General features: G+C 35.0%; 1 protein-coding gene across 7 annotated transcripts in view; it reads left to right on the plus strand.

Moving 5' to 3' along the window:
• Positions 1-12,472, plus strand: part of PLCE1 (phospholipase C epsilon 1) — a 337,489-nt gene that overhangs the window by 217,726 nt on the left and 107,291 nt on the right. For all 7 annotated transcript variants that reach the window (XM_074295914.1, XM_074295919.1, XM_074295918.1 and 4 more), the window contains exons 7-8: positions 955-1,160; positions 11,195-11,870. In XM_074295914.1, coding sequence (XP_074152015.1) covers positions 955-1,160; positions 11,195-11,870 — 882 coding nt within the window. The remainder of the gene's footprint in view (positions 1-954; positions 1,161-11,194; positions 11,871-12,472) is intronic.

Genomic DNA, 12,472 nt, shown 5'->3' on the forward strand with positions numbered 1-12,472 from the left:
TCTTTTTTGAGTTCTTGGAGCCTTCTGAGTCACCCTAAACAACAAAAGCAGCACATGTGATGCACCTAGATGAGCTGCAGATGGAGTAGTAGCAAAGCAGCTTCTGCCATTCTAATTGTATCTCTTTTCCTGTAAACTGTGAATCTGGGGCTGGGGGTTAGAAGTGAGGAGAGCAGTACATAGGAAATAGGAGGCAATATGATTTGGTGGAGAGAATTCTAAATTTGATTTCTCAGTGCCTTAATTTTTTCATTTGTAAAACAAAGCTGCTTTGCTTCTTAGGTCCCTGTCACTTGTAAATCTATGAACCCCTGAAAAAACAATCATAGCACATTCTCTCACATGATAAACATTATAACTCTTTTAGGCAGAGAGAAGCAAGACCTACTGTTATGTTGGCAATTGGCCATAGCTCTGGCTTCTGGTATGGAAAAGATTCCAACAGAAAGAGAGCCACAAAGTCGGGACAAAAACTTCACTGCTAAGATTGCAGGCTCATACACACTCACAGAAAGAAAATATTCTGTTGACACTACAATTGACTAAGGCCAAGTGACTTTTTCATGAGGATCTTAAATTTAAACTTAACGACTTAATTAAATTGTACTTTTTTGATCTTCTCTTCCTACTTTGGTTTCGACATATAAATAAAATAATCTACTTATGTCCTCTGAATTTGTAGCAGTAGATTTTTCTCTTTTTAGTTCAAAGTGATATGTTTATTCTTCAGTGCGACAGAAATCACTTTAGTGAAAATCAGAATGGAGTTTAGTATTTAAAATAGTGAAGTGAAAAGGTCAAGAATGCTGTGGCCTCTTTGTTTGCTTTCAAGTACAACATAGATAAATGCTATTTTTTTCCACAACTATAAAGCCATAATAGTCCAAATGAAGTAGGTTACTTGGTCATGCAATATTTAATTGCACTTTCAAATCTAAATATTTTTCTTTCTAGTTTGTAGCTGATTACAATGGACAAGATAATTTTTTACAACGAGTAGGACAAGATGGCTTAAACAACCCAGAGAAGGAATCCACTGTCAACAGTATATTTCAAATTATCCGAAGCTGCAATCGCAGTCTGGAACCTGAAGAAGAAGACAGCTTTAGTGAAGGCGACTATTCAAGGAAAAATTCCTTGAAAGATAAAACCCGATTGCAGTAGGTTTCATTTTTTTTAAGAAAAAATATCAATTACTTGTACTTACTGAATATTAATTTTCTTATTCAAGTTTGGTGAGCTTTATGAATTTACTTTAGCTTTAAGTGATCTTTATTAATTTACACATTAATAAAAAGCAGTGATAATGTCCTGGATAAATCCTGGCTTGAGTACTAGCTGAACTGGTTTTTAGTCTCACCTGTGCTTCTTAGCTGTGTGACGTATTGCAAGTTAACTAACTTATCTGCACCTTTTTCCTCATCTGAGAAGTGAAGAGATAGGGAGTCCCTTTCTGAAACTCCTTATATTGTATCTTACTTGTTCTAAACTTCTTTTCTAATTTACCTGCTTTAATAAAATAATTGCTTGCAAATTAAATCCTTCCATTTGTTACGTGAAATTTTAGAAACCATATGGCCAATCATTTTAGCACTAGAACTATGCTATCTTTAGATGAGAATCTGTGTTATTTGTGACTATAAAGTATTTGTTTGCTTTTTAAGGTGAAAAGTGTTTTTATATTTACTTTTACATATAGGTGATTTAGATATAATCACTGACTGGTTTTAAGTATGTTATATCAAGTTTGCATTGCTATCTAGGCATATATATGCTTGCATGCCCTTGACTTCAAATTAGGTTAGGAACATTTTAAAATCATTCAAAACTATTAGAATTATATGATACAATATGAATTTATCATGATATGAACAAAATCCTGCCAAGTGGAAACAATTCTATATAAGTAATTTATAACACTGTATAAAAATTTGGGTTTTAGCTAATAACTGTTTAAGTTTAATTTTCTAACTATTTCCCCTTTCCCCTTCTCTATATATAAAAGTTTTCATTTTAAACTGAATTCAGATAAAACCAAAAGTAAAGGAGACACTGTTATTCCTGGGCATAGAGTAAAACAAAGGATGAACAGTGAGGACAGACTATAACCTCTTGTATATAAGTATATGGCTTTCTTCTTCTCGTCCTTCTTTTACTTTTCCTTCTCCTCCTCCACATGCCATAGTAGAGTACTATGCCTTGACCGAGTGATAATATTAGCAAAGAAATAAAAACAAGATCATTTGCCCTTCAGGAAGGAATTAAGGTTTTTCAGTTTAACCAAAGCCAAATTCCTAGAAGGACCCTGTGATTACTAAGGGTAAAACTGTGAAACAGATCATATACTTGTCTTATCTCCTGAAGTCTTTGTTTTGTGAGTAAGTCTGTAATTTCCAGGTCTAAAACCCTCTTTTTTCTTCCCCTTTTCCCCTACCTTTCAATGTTTCCTAGTTCATACATATCTACTTCCACAGTGCAAGTAAAAAAGATCTGCTTGAAACAGGCCATTTTATTTTACCTATTCTAATGATTACTTTCCATTTTCCTCTTTACATACTGTCACTTTTATCAAGGAGGAAATCACCTAAAATGACTGGAGTTGCTCACTCAAAGAGGGTAAAAATGTTTTGTAAACATCAATCACTGCTTTCCTTCCAGATTTTATTATTCTTTATTTGGAGTGTTTCATAGTACAATTCTTAGGATATAAACTCACTTTATGTGCATTTATATGCATGTTACTTAAGACTGTTTGGCATTTGTATTTTATTACAATTTTTTCCCTTCTCTGGTAGAAAACTACTCTATTATGTTTGCTAACTTGGCATTAGCAAATATATTATTTTATACTTGATATATAACTAAACCTCCTTTATGGAAAGCTTTAATTTAAGATGTTGACTTATTTATTTCTACATATGGCAAATTCTGATGCTTTCATATCCAATGTCAATGTAAGTATCCATAATTATCTTCTGTTTGGTTCTTAGTTTCTCCTTTTCAGCAAATTAGAGGTTATATGATCATAGATTAAGCTGAAAAGGGTCTTAGGGAACATCAGGTACAACTATTTATTTTACAGATGTGGAAACTGAGGCCCAGACAAGTTAAGTGACTTTCCTAGGGTCACATGGGTAATCAAGGACAGGATACAGACCTAGATTTTCCTGAGTACTATTCCTAACTCCACATCTCTATATCATGTTGCTTCTCAGTTTGATATTTGCAATGCTAACAACTTAAACTTTCACAGTGTTCCCAAGTGTTTTTCACACTTCAATATGGCCTCCCTCTTGTCATTCATAAATACACATACCTCTTTCCAAATATGAATATGAGCTAAATTATTTTTATCTGTGTGTACATGTATAAATATGACTCTTCCGGGTTCCAGTAAGACTCTTGAGGACCCAAGAGGCAAGAGGGGAATGTGATATCCCCAGCAAGGGACAGAAAGAGTTTTTTTCTTTTTTTTAAAGGGGACATACCACATGTCACCCTAACGGGCCTCCTGTTCCTTTCCTCAACTGCAGTCTCTGATTTCCTTTTATCCCTATTAACTTGTTTGAAGGTTGACCCTCCCCAGCTGTTCTGTGCTGACTTGATTGGTGGGACAAAGAGGGGGGAGTGACGTGTGTGGGAGGACGAGGAGAAGGAAGAGGAATTGAGACTCAGACGCTGACTCAGTCTCTCCTGGCGTTTGAGGGAGGAAGGTGTGTGTGAGGTTGCTAGGCCTAAGCGCCTGACCTTGACCGTAAAAGATCAAGAATAAAGACATTTAGTGATCCTGACTTCAGCTGATTTCTGGGAAGACAGAGTTCCAGCATTTGGGGTCCTTATTTTTGACACACCATCCCCTTTTCACTCTTAGATTCTTTTCCCCTAGGCTTTCTACATCTATCATTTTCTATACCCTATAACTTTTACCATGAAAATTCTGAAAACTTTTTCTCCTGTCACAGATTTCTAGACTGCTGAAAATAGTCTTGGGCAAAAAGAAATTGATCAAAAAGACAAACATATCCTTTACCAAATTTGTAAAAATCTTAATATGAAAATTTCACATTTCATTTAAATGTAATTATGGCACAAACCTAAGTGTTCAGACATTTTCATTACATCAATTAACATCTATATAATAAAAAATTGTGAATGCATTAATTATATAGTATTACACAAGGCTTGTAATCGAATTCATTGAAATCAGATCAACTAGGTATTATTGCTATGAGTCCTCTATTGAAACATAAAAAATAAAATAAAATCATGAAACAAATCTCCATTTTAAAAATGTTTAATCAGTTAGATTTTTTCCTATATAATGGAGAATTCTATGTCTTGAAAACATATTAAGAATCCTGGCAGGGAGCCTTTAGAAACAATTCTTTAATTATGGATCTATTAATAGTTAAAATTCTGTACTAAAAGTAAACACTGAAACAAATACATTCTTTAATTTCTACTTATATAATAGTAACTTTGTAGCAGAATTTGCCTATGTGCATGCTATGTGTATAAGAATAGGGAAAGAGGAAAGATTTCTTTTAACTTACCTATTGAACCATAGATATATTAAAATTCTCATCTTTCCATAGTTAACCTTCAATTACTTACACCTCAGAATACTTATAATGGAGCCAGAAAATCCATTTAAACTACCCATTGAAATTTTAAAAATTAAATCACAAAGATTCAGCAGCTTTGAGATTAGGATATAAAGGGAGCTTCTAATGTTAAAATTAGAAAAATTGTATACTGAGAAAAATAAACAGCTTTCAAAGAACAAATTGACCTTAGAATAGAGTGGGAGACTCATTACCATCAGCAGGTTGGCCATTTGGTGATGAATTATTTGGTCATGACAATCCAAGAAACAAAGACAAATACAAAATGACTCCCAGTTCTGTACGCTCCCCCCTTTTGCTTTCACACTGAGAGTTGTTGCTTATCCTCCTTTCTCAAAGAGGACCAATGAAATCCAGGGATGATATCTTGATTTGCATGTGAATTGGCTTTAAATGAGGCAGAGCCAAACAAAGTCATCAACTTCCCTCTAGTCTTGGAGTCTAGTGACCAGACAAAGATCAAAATTTAGGATGGCCCAGAATGCAGTTGGGGACCATGGCCTTTCTGAATTAAGGTCTTTTCCCAGGTCTCAGTGTATTGACACTACATCAACTCAATGCCTAAGGGAGAGGTATGAACTGAGACAAAAGATGGCCCCATTTACCAAATGATCGTGGTAGAATTTCTGAGAAGGGATGAACAGTGCAAAGGCTCTCAAAGCTTTTAGATAATCTATAAATGTGATTTGATGGTTGCTATTACAAAGAATTAAAAATTGAATATCATACATAGGCCAGTGGAAAAGCTAATGGTGGATTTGAGCAGGCTGCAACAGTTAGCTAGCAAGAAATTACAGAAAAAGAACAAAAGTAGAAAAACGTCGTTAGGGAATTGTGTGTTAAGAAGAGAAGACAGAGCCAGGCTCCACTAGTCTCTTCATTGCCAAAATAAATCAAGGACTATGCCTGATTTACGGGGGGAACATGGGAGGTCCTGTAAGTTAGATAGGTATAGACAGATGGCAGTCTGCATCTTTAGAAGGAACAACTTAAGATCATAGGGCCAAAAGATAACTGGATTTTTCCCCAGTCATAGAGCTAGCAGAATTGAGACAGTAACTCAGATTTCCTGAATTCTGCAGTCCAGGCCATTCAAGATATCTCCCTGATTCTCCAACTCTATTAAATCATCTCTTTTGAATTACTCATTTACAGCTAGCTCTGCCAGCTCTTTTTCATCTTTAGTGTTTGTTTTTCATTTATAAACTTTTGAAGTGAATTCAACAAGCACCTGCTATTGAGCACAACATGCTTATTATATTTAATTCATTTTTTAAGGACCTTGTACTGTGCTAAGGAGTATCAGTTATTCAGTCAATAATCATTTATTAATCACCACGTATCAGACACTTAACCATTAAAGAGAATGAAATAGTGCTGCCTTCAAAGGGTTTATAATCTGGCTGGGGAAGACAACACCCATTCCACGTAGGTACTCATGTCCTTTTATGCATGTACACACAAACAAATGACATGTACATGCTTAACCAGTCCAAGAATATAGATGCAGGAGAGAGAATCCAATGAATTGAGTTTAAACCACAATGTACATAAAGAGACTGATGTATAATAATTCTGGGATAGAAAATTGGAGACAAGTTATAAAGGGTTTTAAAAGACAGCAGAAGAATCTGTTCTTAGAGGTAATGGCAAGCCGATGGAGTTGATCTAATGTGAGAATAACATAGTCATACTGTAAGAAGATAACTTTTTCAGATGTGGGAATACCAACTGGAATGTTGTTATTATAATAGAGAGGAAAGGTGATGGGGCATGCTGTGAATGTTAGGAGGGGCATGGATGTGAGATGTCATAGAGATTGAATCAAGATTTGGCAAATGATTGGATTTATGGAGTGAGAATAAAGAGCAAACTTGAATGCCTGGAAGATTGGTGCTATCCCTGACAGAAATAGGGAAGTTTGGAATGGAATATTTGGAAAGTAATTATAATCACTGAGTTACTCAGCAAACATTTATTAATCACTTAGTGTGTACTAGGCATTGTGCTAAGTGCTGGGGATACAAAGAAATATTTTTTAAAATCTTCACTGACCTAACGTAACTTACATTCTAATGAGAAACATGAAAATGTATACACACAAGATATAAACATGGAAAATGGAAAGTATTATCAAAGGGAAACATATTAGCAGAGGGAAAGTCATGTCATAAAAGAGAAGTCCAAGGATTGACAGTTTGAGAGGCTGTAGCGAGAAGTGTGAGTTTGAGAGAAGACTATCTTATAATAATGACCTATAATAAAATGCCAGAGATATTAGTAACTTTGGATTTAGATATCATTGATTTTCAGTTGAATAATGAGATGAGAAAAAAGATTGCAGAGAGTTTTGAAAAAATGGAGAGAAGTAGAGGCACCTAGTAGAGAAAACTTTCTCAAGAAGTTTATCCATAAGAGGAGAGATAGGATGATTGCAGAAATGCTGGAACCAAAGAACTTTTTTTTAAGGAACCATGAGTGTGTTGGTGGGCAAGAAGCAAGGTGCTAGTAAATAGAGATTAAAGAAAGATTAGAGTTGATATTGGGGATAATCTCATATTTAAAAGGAAAAATTTCCTCATTTTCCTTACACCTATGTAGTAAATTGGAAGAAGAGAGTGGGAGCATGGCAGGGAGAAGGGCTACCTCTTTACTTAAGATTGAAGTGGAAGAACCCAATGAGGGATGATATCTCAGTGATGTGACGTGAGAAGGAAGAAAGGGAAAAGTCTTCATAAATAGGCTTAATTTTTTTCAATAAATTATCCAGCAAAAACTTCAGCTAAAAGGTGGTGAGAGAGGATGCTGTGGGAGACTTGAGATGTGAGGTTTGCAACAGCAGCTATGAAGAGAGGGATAGGCAGGAGCTAGGGAGTTGATAAGGACCCATTTGAGATAAGATACATAAATCCATATTGGAGTAAATAAGCATAGTATTATAATTTCCTTTGCCTCTGTTAAGAAGCATGTGAATAGAAGTAAAGAATCCACATGGTAAGAATAATTCATGGTTATAGCTTAGAAAGGCATGTCTGGTAATAGGACAAGAGGTAAGGGAATTCAAGAGAAAGGGATTACATAGAATCAAATTGATTCATTAAGTGAGTGAAGAAGAGACAGTGCAGAGGTAATGACCTGGGAACAGATTTAGGGTTCATAAACCATAAAGAAAAATGGAAGGATAGAAAATTTTGATCAGATAAAGCAACTTTAGTGTTTGTCAATATAGATGTGGAACTTCTGTGCTGTTTTGGGGCAGTTTCCTCCATATAAGAGCAGTTGATGATGACTAGAAACAGGTACCTAGTACAGATATACATGTATTGGAACATGGCTTGAGAGTGTACTTGGACGGTTTGGGGGGAACCCAGCTCTTACATAAAGGAGGAAAAATTTTTCTGAATTTTTTGGAGAGGGTAATAAAAATATCTAGCATTCTAGTCAGAAGGGAAATTCCCTGAGTAGTAACAGCCTTGAGAGATGCTTTGTGGATAACCCCAAATTCAAAAATTCTGGGATCTGATCATCTAGGAGCAGAAGGACATATCCCTGTTGCACCATACAGAAAGGAGGAAGGAAACCTTTATTCAAATTTTGCCTCTACCACTGGTTGTGTAAATCACTCAATCTCTTAATGCCTTTGTTTCTTCATATGTAAAAGGATGACAATATTTGTTGTGTCTACTTCATAGAGTTGTTGTGGGGAAAATGAATAAAGTATATTGTAATATTCTTAGTGGTTGGTTTTCTGGAGGTCTTGGGAGCAGCCTTTGTTTCAGCAGAGTAATTACCACAAGAATAGCCAGGCATTAAAGTCCAGAAGTCTTTATTGTCTCCTTGGCCTGGTGTTCAGCTAGCTTTCTTGTGGCCTTCAGACAGGACTTGGTTTCAGTGAAGAAAATGCAGGAGGACAGGCCGCCAAGGTGGTGTGAGGTGAAGTGAGTCTGAGTCCAAGGTTTTGTGCTTCAGCTTCCAGCCACCACAAGGGTAGACGATGGAATGAATCTGTCTCTGCCTTCCTTGGCTGAGTTTGTCTCAGCTTATATGCTCTACACTGAGTATAAACCAATCATTATGTTACTAGGAAACCATTATTTGTTGTAAGATTAAATCAATCCTACTGAATTTAGAGAACTATTTATCACATGCTAAACTAGATAACCATTGTCTCATCAATTCCACTGACTTAACATTTTATAAGAATCCTGGTTTCAGAGTTCTGGCCCATAATACTATATGTATGTTTTAAAAAGTACTTTCAAACTTTAAAATGATATATAAATGTCCCTTCTAGAAGTTCAAATCTATGTCTAGTTTGACTACTGAATCTCTTAAATTGGTAAATAGCTTTCTAGTCTTGGGTTTTAGAGCCTCCTAAACAACTTCTATATAGCTCTTAGTATGTAGGACTACATAGTTACTTTCTTCCAAAAAAGAATAAGCCTTCTTGCTTCAGAAATTCAATAAGTAAGCTTAAAAAAAAAAAAAAAAAAAGCAAACTACTAGTTTCCTGTTTGAGATGAATTTATTCAATTATATGTTAGTGTCAATTTTATTTTAGGCAATAGGCTTTGGTCCCTAGAAAAATGATTTTTAATGGAATTATTAACATCTGGGATTAGTTTCTTTTGAGTTTTATAATAAAAACTGACACTAAAGAAGACATTTACATTATTTATGCCATTTATGTCATTATTGAACAGCAGGCTTGTAATTTGTCTTTTCCAGACATTTATTTCATGTTTATAATTTCTTTTTTACAAAATGTATTTAGTTGAAAACTCAAATTGAATATAGAATGTAGAAAACACAATTTCCCTTAATGAAAAAATTAAGAATAATAATTCAAATTCATTTAATCAGCATAAGTTATCACCACTGATTTATCTCGTAACTTTTATGCCTTGCAGGAAGTGCCATTTGGACATGTTAAGGATGGGAGGGCAAGCACCTCCTACTGCAGAAATATAAGCAAGATAACTGTCTTCACCTAGTTAGAATCTTATTTCCTAAAGTTATCTCAGCCCTTACTAAATTGTGGCAAACTAAAAAGGATTGAATAATGTTGAGAATGATGGAAACAAGTCTGCTAAAAAAAAAGTTTATATTGTAGTAGTCACTGTATATTGTTTTCGTGGCTCTGCTTACTTTATTCTATATTAGTTCTTATACATCTTTGCACACTTGCTTTCATTTACCCTTGTACTGGCTACAATGTCTTCCCTTCCTCATCTTGATTCCTTGGTAACCTAAAGCAGGTTCAGTTCTGGTAAGACTTGCCCTGTTATTTTATGGAAGATCTTGCCCTTCCAAACCCCGTCTTAGACTACTCTCCTCATGCTATTGCTCCAATTCACATGGTAATTGTGATGAGATTGTTACATAATGTCATCTGGGCTCTCACAGTGGCAAGACAATTACCCATCCAGATTACCCATCCATAACTGATTCACTAAACCACCTGACTTTCCAAATCTTTTTATCTCTCCTCACACCTCCTATGTTTACCCCTTTCCTCATTCTTTTCATCCACCAAGAGCTCTCTCCTCTACCCTTGTTCTCATCTCCTATTACTCAGATGATTAAATTTACCTTTGATGATTAGATTTATGTAAGGATTAGTTGACACAGGAGCAAGTATCCCAACCTATTTATCTTAACTTTTGAGAAAACAGTTTGCCCACTAAAAACAGGTTTTTAATGTGTAGAATTCTCACCAGTCATTATGAAACTCACCTCTCCAAAAATATACTAAATAGCTTTCATTCACCTCTATACACAGTGCTGATTCTATAATGAGTTGCTTTGATGATTAATGAGCTACCATCCCAGAATCCCTTATGCTTTACATCCCAGTCTCAATTATTGTACTTTCTTCATCCCTAGTATGTTAATCATAAACCCTGCTAAACACCCACCAGTTTCTGTGCTCTTTTTCCCAATTCTTTCTCCTTTCTTCACCCCCAAACTGTACCTCCCCACCCCATGCAAAGATTTCTTAGCCTATTATTTGGTGGTGGTGGGGAAATATGAGGCCATTTCAAGATCCTTCTACTCCTTCCATATTTTAAAAATTTATATAAAATCATTTCTTTCTCTTCTGTTGCAAAACAGATATGCCTAATCCTTAGTAAGACCAATTACTACCAAAATGAAAATTAGCATCTCATCAATTTTATGACAGAATTTCATAATTTTTATAATTTTATGTCATTGAACCAATATAATCGATTATTAAAAGAGATTCTTCTGGGTATACATGAAAAATCATTTTAGTTTTTTTCTCATTTTAGTTCACTTATAATTATTTATGTGTCACCTAATAGACCTAGAAATTACATTTTAGATTTCTGCATTGCCACAAATTGTTAAGGATATAGTTAAAAACATTTAGATAAATGCCTTTACATTTTGCATTTCCAAAAGTCACTCTATTTCTTTGCAAATTTGGAATCCATAGTTAAATAAGAGTAAGTATGCTATGCTTATGTTAAAATTCATTTCATCTTATAATTATTAGACTACAAAACCAAACATTGGTAATTTTTGTGACCTCACTTCCAATATAGGTTTATAATTGGAGAACTGTCTGATTCAGAAAGCGATATTTTTGAGCAGGCCAAAGAATGGGATTTCCATGGAACAGAAGAAGAGCAGAAAGCATTCAACCATGGCACAGAACTCATTCCCTGGTATGTCTTGTCTATTAGAGCTGATGTCCATCAGTTCATACTCCAAGGAGCCACCGTTATTCACTATGACCAGGATGCACATCTGTCAGCACGCTGCTTTCTTCGGCTTCAGCCTGATAATAGTACTTTGACCTGGATCAAACCTACGACTGCCTCACTCACCAATACTAAAGCCAAATTAGGCATCACGGGAAATTTAGCTGAGCCTGGCAAACTTCAATCTCTTGGCAATACTGGATTAAATGGATTGGTGGAAGGTTTCCTGGATTTGTTTTCAGCCAAGGCTGTGTACATGGGACATCCTGGCATTGATATGCACACTGTGTGTGTTCAGAACAAACTCAGTAACATGTCCCTCTTAGAGAATAGTGTGACGCTGCTTTATGGGCTTCAGACTACTGAGAATAGATTATTACACTTTGTGGCACCAAAACATACTGCTAAAATGTTGTATGATGGATTATTAGAATTAACAAAAGCTGTAAGAAAAATGAGGAAATTTCCTGATCAGCGACAGCAGTGGCTAAGGAAGCAATATGTCAGCCTCTATCAGGTAAGAATTTAGTATTACCCTCTGTTAATGATGCAAGGTCTTAATGGTCTCTTGCTACATTATTTATCAATTGCAATTTTAACTTTATGACTTTGTAATCAGTGAATTGCCAGTACATGTTCATGACTGAATGACTAAATGGTAACATTAGAATAGAAGCATCCTAGGAAACTTTAGAGAAATCACTTAATGTAATGGAACTATTAAGTTTTTAAGGTTAAAAAATGTATCCCAATTTGGAGGCAGTATTGTACACACATGCATTTCCTTCATATGCATACATATGTATGTGTACATATATGGATATAACTTGTTTTATTGTGCTTCACTTAATTGCACTTCACAGATAACTCTGGTTTTTAAGAAATTAAAGATTTGTGACAACCCTGCATGCCACAAAACTGTCAGCACCACTTTTCCAACAACGTGTGCTTATTTTGTGTGTCTCTAATTTTGGTAATTCTTGCAATATTTCAAACATTTTTATTATTATTATGTTTGTTTTAGTGATTTGTGATCAGTGATCTTTGATGTTACTATTATAATTGTTTATGGATGACATGAACTGCACCCATACAAGAAGGGCAAGCTTGATTGATAAA

This window comes from Sminthopsis crassicaudata, chromosome 2 (genome assembly GCF_048593235.1).
Source record: "Sminthopsis crassicaudata isolate SCR6 chromosome 2, ASM4859323v1, whole genome shotgun sequence".
In the NCBI taxonomy this organism is placed as follows: Eukaryota; Metazoa; Chordata; class Mammalia; order Dasyuromorphia; family Dasyuridae; genus Sminthopsis; species Sminthopsis crassicaudata.